This window comes from Melozone crissalis, unplaced genomic scaffold, assembly GCF_028551555.1.
Source record: "Melozone crissalis strain CALT ecotype California unplaced genomic scaffold, PUWL_Pcris_2 ptg000027l_1, whole genome shotgun sequence".
Classification (NCBI taxonomy): Eukaryota; Metazoa; Chordata; class Aves; order Passeriformes; family Passerellidae; genus Melozone; species Melozone crissalis.
The window spans coordinates 64,360,251-64,380,309 of NW_026535805.1; the positions used below are offsets into that span (position 1 = coordinate 64,360,251).

At 34.9% G+C, this 20,059-nt stretch overlaps 1 protein-coding gene across 3 annotated transcripts in view; it reads right to left on the bottom strand.

Annotated features, from left to right (window-relative positions):
- TRAPPC12 (trafficking protein particle complex subunit 12) overlaps positions 1 to 20,059 on the bottom strand; it is a 50,921-nt gene that overhangs the window by 24,311 nt on the left and 6,551 nt on the right. For all 3 annotated transcript variants that reach the window (XM_054280277.1, XM_054280274.1, XM_054280276.1), the window contains exons 4-6: positions 13,789 to 13,902; positions 12,804 to 12,942; positions 1,645 to 1,757 (exon numbers count right to left, since the gene is read on the bottom strand). In XM_054280277.1, coding sequence (XP_054136252.1) covers positions 1,645 to 1,757; positions 12,804 to 12,942; positions 13,789 to 13,902 — 366 coding nt within the window. The remainder of the gene's footprint in view (positions 1 to 1,644; positions 1,758 to 12,803; positions 12,943 to 13,788; positions 13,903 to 20,059) is intronic.

The window sequence follows — 20,059 nt, forward strand, 5'->3', positions numbered from 1 at the left end:
TGCTCTAAGGATATGCACTTGTAGAGAAACATCAGAGGCAGAGCCACCTCAAAACTGTAGATGAGTTCAAGTTCTTGTAAAGGAGTGTGTGTGTGGGGACAGAGTTAATTTCCTTTTATTTTATTCCTCTACTGACCAGCAATCTTTAACCTGCAGAGAATCATGGCTGATCACACTGTAACTGAGATATGGCCAGATCTAGTCTGCCAGACAGCTGATGGATGCCCTGCTCAGCAGTCACTCCCTCGTTCACATTCAGTTTTTACTCTTTGTTACAAGATTCAGGAACTTAGAAACCAGTTTAGTTTTGGAACCTAGTGGCACCTTCATGACTGAGGGCAGGCAGTGTAGCACTTGATCGCAGATTGCATAAATCCAAGATGTGAAAGAGCTGATGTGCTGCAGACTGGGGCAGGCAAATGTTACTGAAATGAAATCCTGCAATAGAGGCGCATGGCATTTCCTACAAGAACAGAATTACTTCAAATTGAGGACTGTTTATGAAGAAGAGGGCTGGAGAGAATAGCTGGACAGCGATGAGAGATAACAGCAATCTTCAAATGCTAAGAAGTACCACTTCTTGGCCAAATTAGATATATTTCTCAACAGTTTCCAAATCAATTCTTTCCAACTTTGCAAAAAAATGCCACTTTCACTTCTTATTACCTAAACCATTCAATTTTCCCCCTCATTATAAGAACTGGGCTTTTTACAGTAAACATTTGGTTCTCCTACATATTACTGTGTTAGAAGAAGGTTGATTTCACACACTTAATGCCATTACAGCTACACAATTGGCAATTATCAAATCCTTCCACTACCCCTTAATCAAGCTATTTTAAGGAGTAAATATAGGAAACTTGCAAGGAATACTGAAAATGAGAAGTAATCACACATGTTTATCATATGTACAGTTTTGAACTTTCAAGTGTCATAAATAAAGCAATAATGTTGCATTTCTTCTACAGTTCACCACATTGTAAAATTCATGCTCACTGGTGCATTAGACTACTTGGGAAAGACTTCTGTGAAGAAAAACATTTAAGGACAAATATTTGTGGTTAAGGGTTGCTGGTGTTAGTAGGCAAAGTTAGTGCTCACAACACCATGACTCCAATTTCAGCACTGACAAATCCCATGTTAGCACTGACAAATCCCATGTTATAATTTAGGCCACAATTTTTTATTATAGCATTTGACAAAACAAAACAAAAACCCCAACCAAACACAGCAGGTTGTATTTATATTCCTAAATGACTGTTGTTTGTAAAACCAGTTATTTGGACTATTTCTGAAGGATCAAGGTCATTAACAACTGTTTTCAGCAAGCTGGACACAGCTGAGTGAAGGACAGAAATCTCTCCTACTTGCCCTTAAACACATCTGCTTACTGTGCTCCACATCTTGCCTGGCAAAAGCACAAATGTTGTCCTCTGCTCTACTCAACTGAGCCAGAGCTACCACAGAGAAGAGAAGGATCTCTCTTAAAATGCAAGAGGCACTTCATTACTTTTAATAGCAAGCTTCTTACTTTCATCAAGATGAAGTAAAAAATGTCATAATTGAAACTTAATGTTCTTTATAAGGACAGTAAAATTTATTTCTTAAACATTAGGAGATGTTAGTGCCTAGAGATGCTGTTACCTTGGTGCAAATGATCTTCATACTGTGCAGTCTGTCAAGTGACTCCTGAGGATTTCCTAGGTACTGAGGAAGTTCAGCATGCAAAATCCGCATGGAGAAAGGAACCATGGAACCTAGAAACACAATTAATTTTGTTAAGTGTGTTTGCTATAATGATCAGTTTGTGATTTGCCTATGTTAAAAAAGGTATGTCTCACTAGTGCTTATATCACAAAGACCATTTTGCCTTCATATCTTTTTCTTCTACTGATGAAAACTGTGAAAGATGAGAAAACAGGACACTTCTTTTCAGCTATATCATGTGACATGTTTAAAACATCTTGAACACAAGTAAACCATAATCAAGAAGGCAAGAAGAAGGTGCAACTAACTCAAATTTTCAAAACCAAGTTGCACTGGGAAGTATGTTTCATTTAAAATTTCTTCAAACCATTAAAATGAAGGATTAAAAAATGAAGTTTACTTTAGTTGCAGCTACATTTCTACTTGCATTTAATAATTATGTATATTTCACACCCAATGTAGAAGAAATAAGATGAAATTACTGGCCTTCAAAGTATGTCTCTGAAAGAGATATAACCAGGGCATGGAAAACCTCTTGGCATACTTTTGTGTAACTTCTGGTTCATTTAAAACATCAAAGAATAGGGAATTTTAAGCAATATTTGAGGAGAAAAAGAAATTAATACTAGTTTATTCCTACCAATACCTTTGTTATTGTTATTATCGTTGTTATTATTCAATTATTATAATTATAATTAGTAGCAGCAGTGCCAATGACCTCATTGTCTATGTTTATGGGCATCCAGGCTGACTTCACAGGCAGTTTCAGGAGTTTACCCGAACCCAAATGTGTGCGACATCTTGCTTTCAGGTAACTGCATAATCCTGATACACAGACAACAATACCAAACATAAACTAAACACCACCAGTGAAACCAAATCAGAGCTGGCATAATGGGGATATAGGCCTTGCAAAATACCATGCCACCACTGCCTTACAATTTAGCTTTTATATTTTTCAGATACTGTACTGCCTTAGTGTATAACTCTAAAACTCCATAGCCTGTCAGCTACTGTTCTCCCATTTTATTCAGACAAAACAATTCCTCTCTAGGCCTGAAACTCAAGAAGGACACCTTATTGTCTCAGGCCCCAGGAGATGTAAACAGTGAATTGGGGAGGGGGAGGCAAACTTGGAGTAAATGACTTCATTACCTGAAACTGTAATTGGAGAACTAACCCCTGATAATGGAAATGGACCAAACTTTGTCTGAAAAACTCACAACCATCGTCCATCTGGGGTGTAGCCCCTCAGAGGCTTCTGACTGCCCAAGGCGTACCTATTGAAGGTCTTCAATAAAACACCCCCTTTTATTCTCTTAATTTTGTCTAGCCTCTGTTTCAGATAACCATTCCAAGGCATAACCACATTTCTAATATTTTAATATGTACATTTGCTATACATATACTCTAAGGGGATTTCTCTCTCAAGTTACCTCTTGCCTCATCTTTTCTCAAAAACAGGACTCAGGAGCTTTCTAAATAGACTTTTGCACCTGTTCTTAACAGGCTTGTATGTCAAAGAGGTAAATGCTATACAAAATGAGTCACTGCCTCTAGACTTTTTTAAAGGTTGACAAAATTTTAATCACAAGACTCACTAATTATGACCTTCACAGTAAGCCACTTATGTCTACATAAATTCTCCTTGCTGATGCTAACTATTCCCGATGGCTTCCCCGACTGCTGAGTTCCTGTAACGGACGCACAGGAATTTCATGCATCATCATATGTGGAAAACACTTTAAGCAAATAAAACCACCTTTGAAGTTCTATTAAGAGACATGTAGAAGTTGATTCAACTGGTCACAAAAGATGTGAAAAATTTTATGTATATATTCAGAATAGTGCCTAGCATGACAGAAGATACACAGTCAGTGTAGGCAGTGAACAACAACAAAAAGAAAGTTGAAAATAATTTAAGAGTAAATTCTGTGCCAAAATATGAGAGAAAAAGTGCTTTGCAGATATGCTGCAAACTGCACTGCAAACCTATGGAAGCAAATCTGAACTCCAGCTGGTTCTATCACTACCACCTCTCCGATGACCAAGTTTTAGTAACTCCACGATCCAACAGTAATCCTGTCAGAAAAAGCAGTGCCTAAAATCAGCTAGTTTGGTGCTGCTCTTTTGGAGAAGGTAGTATTAATTTACTGATGATGCACCTTCTGCTGCACTCAATGGGATTAAAAAAGGGGGAGAAAATTTTGTAAAAAACTGAAAAAAACCTGAAGGTTTAGCAACATTTGGTTACAGACTGTGTTGCAGCACTGTCAGTTCTGAACAAGTTTGTATGTTTACATCCTCTTGTAAAATGCAACAAAAGGTCAATTCAATAAACACTCATACAGAAAACTTGAATTAGTTTTCTTTGAATTAGTCAACACACAAATAGACAGGTATTTAATAGAGCACAGATGAAACATCTCACATTAGCAATTTGTAATAACCTTTACATAATGTTTTGTGATACAGTTTTTGGGAATTCTGTATTTTGTAAAGTATTGATCTTATGTATTGCTGAATGAAACCACTCTATCACAATCCCTGTGAAAGGAAAGAACAACCCACGACCAATGTACATCATCAGAAGTGGTGTCAGAGGATGTCAGAATGATGAATGCCACTCCAGGCCAACTTAAACTCCATAAGAACCTGATTTATTTCCTATTACAACTAAATCCTCAGTTGTAACATGCATTCAGAACTGTATTACTTCAAAATGTACTGTATGGATGTATTATTTCTCAACTGCTTAGTATTTCCTTCATAGCTTGTGACCAAAAAACATTCTACTGAGATCCTCAGTAGTACATCAAGTGTGGTGACAGATTTCTCAAACAAAACCAGAAGAAAGCTGGCTCAGAGTGCAAGGCCAGTTACTGTAAAGAATTTTCAAACCAAAATTTGTATTACAAGTTCTCACAGGACCACCTAAAACTTTAACATCTGTTTCTTCTCTTTCTTTTTGAAACTCATGACATAAACAGAAGAAATTTTACTGTAAACATCCAGCAAATCCATCCAATCAATGTCTGTTACTTATTGCTCATTAAGTAAGCTACTAACTTTATTTAAAATATCAGAAACACTAGCTCTTTCTGCCCTCTTCCTCAGAGTCCTTGTAATCCTTCTGAATAGCAGGATTTTTCTTTTTTTTTGGAGAAAGGACAAAACTGTATACACGCTCTCACACAAAGGTGACAGCTGGGGAAAGGAGAAAAGAAACGCCCTTTTACCACTGATAAGGCTTTCTTACCAGCCCATGTAAACAGTATTGTGTAATTTCAGGTCAAATCAGATGAGCAAATTGCTCATAAAAAACCTGCAGCACTTATTCAAGCCACTCAATCCAAATAAAGACCTTAAATATACTGCTTATAAACTCTTGAGATTTTTGGTTAAGTGCATTTTCCCAGATATGTTCCTGTCTACAAGTAAACTTTTTAGTTAAATTATATGAGGTATGGAAAATGTATCTATTTCAGTTCCTACAGTAAAAGACTGATTTTCTAGTTAAAAAAGGCCATAAATTTACTTAGATTTGGTAAAGCTGTCAATGAGTGCTACTTGTTTAAGGTGCTAATACAATTTACATACACTTCTCAAAAAGAAATACATGGCAGTAATAGAAAATAGAAAAGAGACCTGTTCACCAATGTAATTCTGTAACTGATTAACAGCTGTATTAGGGCTGACAAGAGGTGAGACTTAAAAAAGGCAAAAGAGATTTTCAGAAAATCACAGAAAACACTGTGATTTTAATTTTACATTATCTGGTTTAACAAGAAAATTGGGAAGAAGTAAATGATGTCTGCTGATGACTCGAATAGATCAATAGTAATAGTATTAGGAAGGTCTGAAGGCAGGTTGTAGAGTTTGGAGCAGAAAATTTAATAAAAAAAGAGATTAGCAGGGAGAAAAAAAACTATACTTCCCTCAGTGAACACACTTATATTGGGGGCAAAAAAAAAGTACAATTGACTGCACTGATACTCAGCTGTAACAGAAATAATACAGGTGCTGGTTACACTAAGGATTACATCATCTTGTTGGAAAGGTTTCACCTACTCACTTTGAGGCCACTTAAAGCATTCAGGGAAAGACATATTTCTTTATAACAGGTTTCTATTATGAGCAGGCATACATATCTATTCCTGTGCATCCCACTAGGGACAAAAAAATTTTCTATAAACACTGAATTTATCATAGAATGTCTTTTGCAAAACTACTCAGAACCAAACCCATATACTCTATTACATTTCATTCAGTACTGCATTTAGCAGGGCAACATGTCAAGGAAGTATTTAAAACAATTAGCATATCCTGCAATTAAAATGTTTAGTTAAGAGCATAGGAGAATGGATTTTGCTCTCTACTTCATACTTCCAATTTCTACAGTAATGTCCTTACACAGTAAAACTATGCCAGCTAAGCTTAGATAATTTCCACAGAAGGCAATACCCTACAATTACTGCTACATATCGAAATTTTATTTTTAATTTAAGCAGGCCTTATTCTAGCTTGGTATTTTACAGTTGACCTCTCTTGCTCCTCTTTGGGGGCTTCATAATAATATATAAAAAATACATAATGGAAAATGGTTTAATTTTAAGAGAATTTTCTTAGCAATTACTTTTAAATACACTGGAGATTTTTCTTGCAAAGAATGTGATGTTTGATTGTCCCTTTCACATGAATTAATCTCATTCATATGTGTGTATATATACATATATATATGTATTATTATCATCATACAAAAGGTAAAAGTAAAAAAAGATCTGCAGGATGGAAAATGGATACACTGGAAGCATGGGAGCAGATGGAATAAAGAGCAAGATCAGGTAGAATTTTTTAAGACCACAGATTTCAATTTCTATTTCTTTATGAACAGCTGCACATTTTCATAACTGTCAAAACACAAACATCACCTCATGTCAATCAAATTCGAACTGCAGCCCTGATCTACAGCCCTTTTGGAGCAGAGAAGAATATGCCAATGACCAGATATTTTATCCTTGAATTTTCTTGCTGCAAACAAGTAACCAGAAATGCTTTCTGATCTGCCTTCTACAGCTTGTTCAACAAATCTTAAATGCCCAAAAGCAACAGAAGAGCAGATTATCAGTTACTGAAAGGATTAAGCAGGATTTTATAACAGTAAAAAAACCCAAACCAAAGCAAAAGAAACATTCATTCCTTCACTGTATTGAGCCTCTGAAAAATCTTTTGCTTTACACTTACATATACATAGAGAGATGCATATGCTTGCCTTTATATGCACAAACATACTTCTACCAAAATTTATAGGATTTTTAAGAGGGATAATGTAGTGAACTCCAAATCCTAGCTTCACTGACTAGAAATTAAAAGTACACTTAAAAATCCCAGTTCAACAGACTAATTTCCAAGGTTTTTTTATTACCATCAATCCAGAGAGAATGAAGATGAGATAGGAGACTAAATGTTTGTAACCATTTAATGAAAATGTTTTGAAAATTTTATCTGAAATTATATATAATTTACTTTACAATTTAACTGCATATAAGCAGTTAAATTGTAAAGTAAATTATATATAAGCATATATTTTACAATTTAACTGCACATGACCTAAGAACAGAAACTTTGAATCATGATCTGGTTTTAAAAAGTTTCAAAAATACTTCTTTAGTAATTTGGAGTTACTTGCATTGAAGAAAGGAAAACATAACAGAAAGAATGCAGGGAAACTACAAAAATTGCCCTGCAGCAAAGAGATCACCCTAAATCTTAGCTACTGATAACTGTAATAAGGCAGAATTTAGAAATTAGTTACTTGCTCATAGTATTAAGAAATCCTGTGTAAAGCTGATACTGTTTTCAATGAGTAACTGTTTTCAGTATGTAGCCTTGGGAAAGAAGAATGCATAATTAAGAATTTTAGCAGTATTCTACCCCATTAGATTATACATACATTTCTTAAACTGGAACCACAACATTTGAGTGGTATTTATTCAAGCCCTATTAGCTGATTTTACAGGTAGACAGTAGCTCTGAAGCAACACAACAGTGAATTTAAAGAGGCAGTGGAGAGGTACACAATCATGAAAACAAAATAATGGCTAACCAGTTCCACTAGAGATTTTAATATTTTTACTGCCAACATGAGCTTGAATGGGTAACTCTCCTGAACAACTGCCAAGACTCAATCAGTCTGACATGGGAGTGCTAACTTAAGGCAGTATTTGTAGTAACACATGAGAAAAAACCAGTACTACATGTAACAATATGGTTGAGTATTCTTTTTCTGCTTTCCTGCAAAATTTATTAACAAAGAGGACCACTCTCTAAGACATAATTTCTTAGCCTGTGCATTTCTTCTCTTAGCTTTATTTTTAAATTGATTATTTCCTTTTGTTTCTCTACCTACCACAATCTTTTATTATTAATCCTTTTATTATTATTAATCTTTTTTTCCCACACCACTTTACATTCTGCCACAGTTATCCCACTAACCAAATCTGAGGAAGGTGAAAAAAGGATGATTTATAGCATCATCAGACCCCATAAATTAAAAAAAAGAAAGCTTCAGCCAGCCTGCCTCCTACTAGCACGGACAAGTAGAAGAGAAAAAGGAAGTCAGCAAACTCAAAATGGCCAAATGCCACTGCAGAGACATCACATAAAGGAGATAATTTTCCCAATCCAAGTCTGTCATTTACAGCATAGGCTGACATTCAGAAACAGGACCAAGCTTCAGGCAGATGTTGCAACTGTCCTCTGCACTACACACAGCCCAGATTCCTGTAAAATGTGGGCATTAGAGAAATATTAAGTGTTCAATACTAAGTGGATAAGTGTTCTCATAGCTAACACAGTATCTCTGTAGACATAAAACAAGTTTCTCACCACAATTTTTGCTATTTTATAAGCTTACAAAATGTATGTGGGCATTAGAGAAATATTAAGTGTTCAATACTAAGTGGATAAGTGTTCTCATAGCTAACACAGTATCTCTGTAGACATAAAACAAGTTTCTCACCACAATTTTTGCTATTTTATAAGCTTACAAAATGTAGTAACAATTATTACAGTTCACCTTAGGCATCAGCGCTGAAAAATTGTTAAAAACACGGGTTGGTGTGACAGTTCTAGAACATGTATAACATGATTCCTTCAAAATGACTGGAATTTCAAAACTGAATAAAAGAAACAAATTAAGATCACTGCTTGAGTAACTAAGGACACATTAAAATTAAATTACACACAAATTTTTTCTATACATTTTTTCATATGCTTCTGATAAAAATTCTAAATACAGTGGATATTAGCAATGTCATAAAAGTATCAATAGTGAAAAATGCCAAAGCAGTTGTGATATCTACACTCACACTATTTTATATATAGAGAAAAAATATTTTATATATATATATATAAAATTTATGTCATTTTTTAAACAATCACTATCCACCCAGAAGTGCCATCCTCTCACATGACACACTAGTGGATCCCTAGTCACAACACTGCCACACTTTTGAAAACTTCTGTTGGTATTGAAATATCAAGAGGTCAAGGGAAGGAATACACTATGAAGGAAGTTTCTAGAACACATACAACTAGATATTTAATGCCATGTTCCTAATTTAAGCCCTTCCCACCAGAGAATAGAAGACTGATTTCATTTAGAAGAATACAGATGATGCTGCATCATCAGAAAGAAAATGAAAAGGGTAAAGGGAAAGAAATCCCACCCCATGTTACATAAGCTTCTGGTCAGAAGTTAAATTTTTACTTACGCATAGCTTATTTTTTCCCCCTTTGCAATACAAAATAAATAATTCACAAGTTTTGTAGCTTTAGAAGACTGATTTTGTTAGCATTAACTTTTCCGGAACTTACTGCTCTATTAACCAGAAATAAGACCAAATTACCTCATAAAAATGAAATAGCATTTTAGTGTTCCATTTTAATTGTTGGTTCTCACAGGTTTAGAAACACATAGGCATTACCAATGGAAATGCTGTCTCAGGTTAGGCAAGCTATCATATGAGAGTTTATTATATATCACAAGGAACACAGACAAAAAATGGTATGAATACAAGTAGGTCAGACTGTGTAAATATAAAGTTAAAACCGTTAAAAAAAACTCCTAAAATCCATCTGTCATGAGAATGATGACAAAAATTCAGCCTTACATATCCCACACAGAACAATGAAGATGTGCAGGAAGCAATCCGAAAGAGGGTTCCTGACCTAAAGACCTACCTATTATGAAAGAAAAACATAAGTAAAAATATGACTATTTAGCTTCTTTATGCAGATGAATTTTAAAGAACTACATCTATAACTAAGGATTTTTAAGATTTTACTAGTAAATGGGAACAGTCTGTTCTTTGCTCCTTATCAATCAGCAATGATCTATGAGTGCCTTAACCAACCCCACTGCCAACACTAGGATCCCAGCAGAATCGATGTCCTGAGAGGCTGCACTCCTACAGGCAATGCAGATGACTGAACAAAATGCCCATAGAAACCAGGAAAGGAAGATCCCAGAAGGACTAGATCTTACAGCCATGATAAAGACAACAATATTGGGATCAATACACATCATGGCTGCAAATGCCATACAAAACAGGAGGAAGAAATTGAAATTAGCAACGCTGCTGAAAGGGAAACAGCTTTAGGTGAGTTTCAGAGGATATTTAAGAGGACTGTGTTGGCCATGTTAAGTGAAATTAATGGAAAAGCATCTTTCACTTTTTGTACAGTTACTTGTAACTTAAATTCTTTGAGATAGATTTCTCAGAGATTAATGGATGAAGGGCTACTCTCACTGCTTTAAGTTTCAAACTTCCCCTATTTCATGCACAAAACCCAGAAAACTTCCTAATGTACTATATTTATTATGAATATTTTGAATACAAAAAGTATTATCTGCATTACAATTAACGAGAACATTATTTATATCTATACTCTCACTTCTTAAATTGACTTTTAAGTGCTTACTCCATTTATATACCATGAATCAAAATTAAAATGCTGAAATTAAGCCCTTTCTTTTAGGCTTATTACACCACAAAATGATACACAAAATTGCCGAATAGCAGTGGATTGTATATTCATACTAATATATTTCAACCAAAATATAGGAATGATTTATCTGTATTTTATTATTTAAATTAGCTGGTTAACAATGCATGTATACTAAATTTCTTTATCCATAATCCAGCATAGCATAGTTTAAGGCTAGACAAAAAACAACTGCTTGTGTTCTCCTACATCTCTGGAAAGGCTACTTCTCTCTCCTCAAAACTATGTAAGGAATGTTTAATAGCTGTTCCCACGTTGGATGTATATGAGATATCTACAACTAGCAGGTCAGCTCCATCCCACCCTGATCTTACTTTCCTCACAAATGATCAGATTATGGTCCCAGTTGATATGTTCAACTGTTAAAAGTTAACTGAGGCATATAATTATGAAATAGACTATCTACCCTAAGCTCACCTCTTTTTACCATCAATATCCTCATAACTTGAATGAAACAACCACAGTGGTTGAGTGACTGCTCCAGGATCCAAAGCTCAATCACAGGACAGGTGATTTCAACACCTGGACTGACTGTCCAGAACTGCTGCTCCCTGCATCATCTGTGGCATGAGCACTCAAGTACCTCAAATATTGACATGACCTGCAAAGATTTTTCTTAGGAAAAATAGCTTATTTTTAATATAGAAGAAGATGTGGAGACATACATATAGCCTGTGGAAGACAACTATTGCTATTGTGTGTGCAGCTGCCCTAAGAACATCAGATCCAAAAAGCCATCCAACCTGATGACCAGGACCTCTTTCACCCTTCCAACTGACACAATTCCTTCCCAGTGGATTGCCCGTGATTACCTGAAGGACCATGAGTAACATCAGAGGGAGCTGTTCTAGGCAGTCCCCACTGGCCTTGCTGGCCTGCAACTGATCTTTTGCATCACTATACAAAATAATCTGCAAAAAATTGTGATCTGTCTGACACTAACTTCCCTTCCTCAGAAACCTCAAAATCTTCTTTCTTTCTAGGTTACCCCATCAAGGCTATCTCATGTAAAGTGGACTGTAAGATTTCAGAGTGGCACTGTCCGTAACAACTGCTACTTACAAATGTCTTATTACACACTGTGGTTCAAATACAAAAGCCAAAGAACATCAAGAACACTCAAGAGCGTACTTGCATCATAGAGTTATTCTTTCCTAAATAACAGATATATAAAAAAATAAAATTTCAAGATAGCCTGAACAACAGTAAAATTGCTCTTAAAAATAGCAATTTTTCAAACCCAGACTTCTGGAGAGCTAGAATATCTTGAGTAGTGGAACTATGTGGCTAACCTGTGGGCTCTTTGGAGCAGTGGGAAGTAGTGCATTTGTAACATGAGACAAACTGCTTAAAAAAAATTGAAGCTGATCTTGGTTTTGTTCTCTTCAATCATGAGTTGGTGTTGGTTTTGTTCTCTTCAAAATCAATAAATCTCTGATTTTTACTTACTTTCAATTATTTAGAAAATAATATTACATTTAATCATGTTTCAATTAAGGAGAATTATCAAATTACTTCTAAATTTAGGTTCTTTTCCTTTAATCCTAGAAACCAGGAAATAACACCTGCAGTAGCATTTGGGTGTCTAAGTATTAAAAATAGCATAGTGATGCTACCAGGATGAACTGAAGAGAAAAAAGCTTATAGTCTGTTTCCACAAACTCTCTTATCTTTCAACCCTGGTTTTGAGTAAAGTGAACTATTTGAGTTTGGTAGTACTTAATTTCAGTATCATAGAACTAAAATATTATATTTACTTGTTAAAAACATTCCTCTGTAGCAACATCATAAAATACACCACCTACCTATATTGCTCTACCTGCTGTTACTTATCACTACCTCCATAATGTGAGCAATACTTTAATGTACTAATCAATTATGTCCTTCTGGGAAAAAAACACACCAAAATCAGCATAATCTATAGCTCTCCAATGCTTTAGCTTTAAACCTCTGAATCCAACCAGTATTTTATAATGACTGTTAAAAAGGGAATAAAAGAAAAGCATTTCATAAATCAAGTCTTTTACCTTTACGTCCAGGGTATACGTTAGGGTAATATTCATAATAAAGATCAGGCTGGTCCAAATTTCCAAATGGTTCAAATTCCATTTCTGCATTTTGGAACAGATCCAGTTTTACCAGCAGTGCTAGTCTCACAAACCACAGCTAAAAATTGATACATATAAAAAAAGGGAAAGACAAGGTCTGTTATTAGCTTCTATCAAAAGCCACATCCAACACAATTTCAACTTTTCAACTTTTTCTGATAAAAGCTGAGTAAAGAGTTTCTCTGTTACTGAAAAGAATCAGGATTTATACTTACCTGCTCTTTTACACAGTACTTTTCATCAAATCATTAAAACAAAGCTCAGAGGATCGATGTTTAATCATTTTGTAGAGATAAACAAGATTGATTCAAGATTTTGAAGATGAAGTTTAAAAACTAGCCTGCCTCAAAACTGGAACACCTCTCTTTGAAATGAGTTAGCAAGTACCAATTATGAATCTGGTATTTTAACTGCTTTTCCAACTTTATGGCATCCTTAAAATCTTTTGGTGAAAAACCATGAGCTTTAAAATCACTAGGGTTAAAAACATGAGTTCTCATCTGGTCACATCTGAATCACTTGCAATATTTTATTAATTGGGATTAATAAATGAACACATGAACACATTTCGAACATGCAGAAGCTTACTATAAAGTTCACAATCTAGATAGTTCCATGAACTTTAGCAGAATGAGTCTTCCAAAACAGCAAAACATATTCCATTTTACTAGTGTAAAAACCTTTAAAAACATAGAATCAAGATTGGATTTTCCTTAAAAAAGTAAGTTTGTTCTAAATGAAGACCTACTTTACATAAGCAAACAGAAAAAATGTCTTGCTAAAATACTTGAATAACCTCAGTTTCTATGTTACAATTAGGAAAAGGAGTTTGATCCTGTTTAAAAAAAATGCCAAAAAATGAATATTGTTGATAAAAAAGTGACAAGAGCATATTTAAACATACCTGTAAAGAATCTGTTGTATGGCTAGCAGGCAGTCCACTTTTTTTATAGCCTTGACCATGTGCAGTTAGAAGCCGCCCACACAAGTCAACTGCTGCCCTCCAGTTTTTACTGCTCTGGGAAGAAGAAAAGAATAAGTAGCAAAATCATCAAGTCCCTAAAATGCACAACTGCTGATTTTGCCTGCAGCAGCAACATGTACCCATCAGTAATAATGACAAGGTCAGGAGAGCTGGCTGGTGAGAAGCAGAATGTCATTTGTCAAAGCTGCATGTCTAATTAGGCAAAAAGAGAAATCAAGTATTAACATCACCAGGTCACTAAAACAAAAGAATATACAATACCATATGGAATTGTAAACTTTAAGCTATATATCATGTTTGATTATATAAATGAATATACTATAATATTCACAACTTTGTTTTCTCCTAAAAAAAGGAGAAAAAATTGCCAGCCAGGCATTATCAATAATATCGAAGGTACTCTACAGTCATAAAGTATTCAATGCCTATTCTCATCTCACTGACTTCAGTATCTCAGATTATAACCCCTAATACAGTTCACTTAATGAAAATGAACTTTTAGCATTGTCCAGGATACAAAATTCCTATTAGTCAAAAACAAAGAACAAGGAAGAATACAATAACAAATGGTACACCTACAAAACACAAACATTTGAATTTCCACTGAATTACTAATTTCAAAATACTCTTAATTTTTTTTTATTCATAGAACAAAGACATTCCTAGCTAGACAAATCAAACTGTAGTCTCACACTGTTAATCAGTTTTTTAACAGAAATATCCCAATAATATTCCTGCCTTGTATAGTCTGATGCAACAAACCAAAAATTTGAAACACAGATTAATGCTTCACAGGTTTAAACTGTTATACTTTTCTATTATACAGAGGAGTTTTTAAAGAGATATGTATCCAGCATGTCATTGTAAAGTAAATATATGCTATTCTGCTATTCCTGAAAGTAATATTTTTTTCGAATAGTTTCTTAAGACATAAAAAAATGTAACTGTAATATAAAATAATCATGTTGTCTGATGAAATGTGAAGGAATAAAATACATTTGTATTGGTGCTTGCAAAGTCCAGATACTAATCTTGAACTAGTATTTTATTATTTTCTCTCCACTGTTTTAGAAATACAGCAAACAGTCACACTGAAAATCCAGCAGTAACAACGGAAGAGTTTTCCTATTTTCTGGCCTCCATTTTGCAGCCACACAGGCTGCAAACAGGCCCCTACAGAGATCACCACACACTAAGCACCTCATCTCCTCTCTGCATTGTCAGATGCCAGATAAAGTTGAATTTCACTGGAAATGTAAAAGTTGGCTGACAGCAAGACCATGAAACAGCATGGCACACTGAGCCATCTACTTTCATATGGAAGAGCGGGAATTGATAATGCATTATTATATCCTTCAACATCTACCTGTATCAACTTAGAAAAGCTGAAAGATACTGACATAGATTACCTGAAATTCATTCCTCTTCTGGAGAGACAAACTACATTCTTATTATCCTTAGAACAGGAGCAAACACAAAAAATAAAAAACTGCTAAACTAGAACTGCTCAACTTGTCCTCCCAAATGAGAGTTAGGATCAAAATATATCATTTATGACCAACTCAGTTACTACAATCTTTTAAATTCTATTTCAGGCATGGACAAAAAATACTTTATCGAACAAGACAGGCAAGAGAAGCAAGTCTGATAATTATTGGGAAAACAGTCTTTGCTCGATGATGAATATTTGAAATTATTTCAAAATGAGAGCTGCCTGCTGGTCATGAAGCCTAATTCTCTCTAGAAGCTTAATAGAAGACTGCTGGCAGTACAACACTAATTTGACATTAACTGGACAAATTATTATCTTGGGCAAATTGTACCAGGCTTAAGAGTTGCCAGTCCACAAGAAATCTTTATCTGTTTCAAACATCCCTCAAAACTTTGCAGGTCACTTTTGTGATTCCTATGGTCTACAGTCACACAGCTCTTAAAATCCAGGTTCCTTATATTTAATTTTGTTTGTAAGTTGTAAGTAGAGACCCAAAGCAAATGCAGACACTACAGCTTCAGATACAGCATAAAAAATGCTGAAGAACATTCTCAAAGACAAAAATAATTATTCTGTGATGATCAGGATATGGTTGGCCAGCTGTAATTGTGTGAAAACACTAATTTCTCTAAGAAAAAATACCGTCAGCCAAATATTATTGCTAAATAGTTCACTAACACAGCGGCGGCCTGAAAGAAGAGAACTACTCTCCACACAATCTTAGTATCATCTTTCCACTCCCCCCAAAAGTATGGAGCTGCTGTTCTTCTGATGAAAGCCACCAGCCAGCATGATTTCTGTACTTTTTACACACTATTAGACTAGACGTTTATCGAGTGAAAAAATTTTTTAAAAAAATCCATATACCTAACCAAAACTTAAAAATCCAAACCATTTCAGTACCAACTGCTGTACATACATCAAAGCTAGGCCAAGCAGATCAGCCACCCAACAGACACTGCATCAGCCCTTGCAGAACTTCTCTGTTCTTCAAAAAAACCCAGAAATCCCGGGGGAAGTTCACATACAGACAGGGAAACTGCATAGTAAACAGATTTCAAATACAATTCTTCTGTCAAGAAAAGAAAGGCACGCAGACTGCAAATCTACAGAAAATGTGTTCAATGATGAAAAGGGAACTCCTCTGATACACAAAGACAATTTATAACATCATTCAGTCTCTCAGGAAAACCACTGAAATTTTATCCAATAAATAGTTGCTTCTTAGTACAGAAATGCAACCTCTTCCTAAAAGCACATATTTACAGTTTGTACCACTACAACCTTCTCTCAAATCAGCTATAAAAATGCAGGAAATTGCTCACTGATTTAGAAACAAAAGAACAATCCCCTCCCCTATTTTAAGGATAATTTACAACTTATTAAAGTGAATATGTATGTTATACCACTGTATCCAGGTTTTATATATTTGAAAATATATGTAAAAGTACAACATTACTCATATGCAAAAGTAACAATATATGACTTTTATAAAATAGACTCAAAGGGAGTCATTAACTCGACATTGTAACACCATTAAAGTGATTAAAATGTCCTCCTCCACTAGCTATGACATGCTTCTCCTCTGTAAATTACATTGGTAGTGCATTTACACATCAGTTAAGAAAATGTAGCTAGTAACCCTTTTTTGGTCTAGCAGCTTGAGGGTATTATTCCATATTTAGAGAAAACATTACATATTTACAGTGGCAAGACACAGCAGTCTTTTTCTAAGTATGACAACAACTCTGAAAGACTGCATTTTTCTCTGGCTGCAGACACCTTACAACTGAAAACATCAGAAGGGCCTTGGTAAGCAAGATTGTACTATATGTTCAAATGAGGGTAAAAAAACAGTCTAAAATATGGAATATCAGGAACTAACATAATTGCAGCTTACACTTTGTATTTGCTGCTGTAAAACAAAGCAACACTGTGATGAGAAGATCTTGCTTACATTTATTTGCTTTAGAGTAAATCCATAATCCTATGCCAGACTGATAAAACTTTTTGGAAATTGAAAACCCAGATTTTGTTTTCAGTTAAAACATATAAACACTTATCCAGTACAGATATGTAACTCTATTCACAAATTATTATAAAATTATAGTGTAGAACTGCTTCAGCAGCCCCTTATCTCTTTAAAGCCCTAAAGTTGTAAAACTAATTCACCTTCACCACCTCCATATTGTTTTGCTACCGGTAGAGCATTTCCAATTTACTGCTGCCCATCCCAGAGAAGAAACTAAAAATGTGAAAGAACAGCTGTTCAATAAACCATCTTTGGCTCACTGGCAAAAATCTCATTCAAACAATCTAATTGACCAAATTGATGCTGAACAATTTTGTTAACCAAGTTCAACAACTTGAGTTCAGTTGAAAAACTATCTTCAGGTGAAAAACTATTCATCTTAGACATGATGCTACTGTTGATGATCTCATCAGAAAAGGTGCACCTTTGGAAGTTCAGCTTATCAACTTCTTGATATATTTTGTTTTCAGACAATTAGTTGTACTTGAGGAAGCTTTTGCAGACTGCATTATGATCCTCCCCAAAGGACATCAGTCTCCAACTTTCTTGGCAGCAAGCACTAACTGCATCTTACCCACAGAAGTGCTTTTATTTAAATGCTTTTTACTGGAATTTTTACAGGAATGTGAGAAGGTACTCCTCGAGAATGCACACTGGAAACAGTCCAATGTAAGGTATTCCTCTGTAGCCCTGGTTAAAAGAGGTGGTCTCTTCATTTGTAGATGTAACCTAGGAGGTGGTACTGTCAATATGTAAGGACCACATCACTAAACAGGGACCAGATGATTTACAATATCAGAACAATAGAAAAGGTAAAACACAAGGCAAGTAGTGTCATTTACAATGTAATGTGCTGAGTTCTGAGCAATGATAACAAAAAGATGTTAGCTTCAATTGGGAGAGTCTGAGAAGAGCTCCAAAGAGGATTATGAAGGCATCCAGGACAAGATGATTAGAGATGATTAGAGAAGAGTTATTTTTTCCTTTAAAAAGAAAATCTGACAAGTGGAAGTGCCATGGCTGTCTGCTCATACAAAGTAGCAGGGAAGAAGAAGCAAATATTAAGGAAAAAAATTACTTAAAAAGCAACATAAGACCAAAACATTTAAATGATTGTAAACAACTTTAGCTTTGATTAGAAGAAAGATTTTGAAGGAGGACTGATTGGAATACCTTTGATTAACAACCAAAGGAATGAACTTCTGAAATAGCCTTTGAAAGTAGAAGCAGTATATTTGTATTTATTAAAACAGCCAAATAAGCTAACAGAATTAATAATATGGTAGAATAGAAAAGCTTCAGAACTGCAGCTGAAGACTTGTGGTTTGAAAATTTGGTATACTGGTGAGCATATTTTTCCATCCACACAGCATTAAAAAAATAGCTAGATACTAATGAAGCAGTTTCCTCTGAAGTAGACAGGCTTAGAATAATGTTTTTATTTTTTCCTTTTTTTTTTTTGGCCCCATAACACAATGGAGTTTGCCCAAGATCATCTGAGAATTTTATCCTTAACAAATTTCTTCATAACAGGACTAAACATTCAGTTCTGGTTTCAGCTGTCACTGGTGTCTTCCCAGAGCACGTGATAATTGTTGGGACTCTTAGATGATTAGGTCTCTATTGATTGTGAGTTCAGACAACAACTCACATGTAAACACCTAAATAACAGATATCAGTCTGAAGATGAAATTTATCCTAATTCTAAGCATTTCTCTTCTGCACTGCAAATGCATTCAAATACACTCTTCTAAGTTGCTGCAAGGGATTGAACTGAGTGACAAAAAATCTCAGGCTCACGTGCAGCACAGAGGGATACCAAATTAACAGCTAAGGAAGAATCTTAACTGTATGGAAACTGCACAGCAATATTCCAAATATTCACTAGTTTTTAACTAGATCTTAAGATAAATATTGCCTGTAAGTTGTCCTTTGCATTGAAAGATTTATTTGCTGAACATATTTGGTCACAAATTGTCTCATAAACAAAGTGACTAGTAACAGAGTAGTTATTATATGTCATTCTGGCCTAATATGCATGTAAAAAGCATTATCTTTTTAGTTAATATCATCTAGCATAGGATTTTAATGTTTTAAAGTCTGAAATCCCTTTAACTTTAAAGACTCCAGTCAATCAGAAACAATTGTCTTAAAGTCTTCTTAGACTTTAAGAAGAAATGCAATGTTTGCAAGGGAACAAAAAAAGACTGACTAACTCTCATCATAAAAAGAAACAAGTTCTACAAATGAAACGGAGAAAGTTATTTCGCATACTCAAAACCAACTAACAGCTAATGACTGAAAGCCTCAGAAACTGAAGAACATTCTAACTTCTACCCAAATGGTTCCATTTTATAAAAAAACCCACCATTCTAAACAAGGCAAGGTTTTCTTTAAAAAATAAACCTGCAAGTAAGGTAAGTAACCATAAATACCATAAGTAACAAAATATCCTACAGCTGCACACTGCCTCCTAGCTTCACTGCCTTGGGCCTAAAAGCTTTAACATAACTCTCCTGATGCTTAAGAGCAGGCTCAAAGCAAAAACACTATCAGCAGCACCAGCATTGTAATTTAAGGTACAAGATGGTCTGCACCATAGAAGAGCATCTTGCAGACACTACTACCAGGCTAAATAGAAAGGTATTTCCCACACATCAAAAATT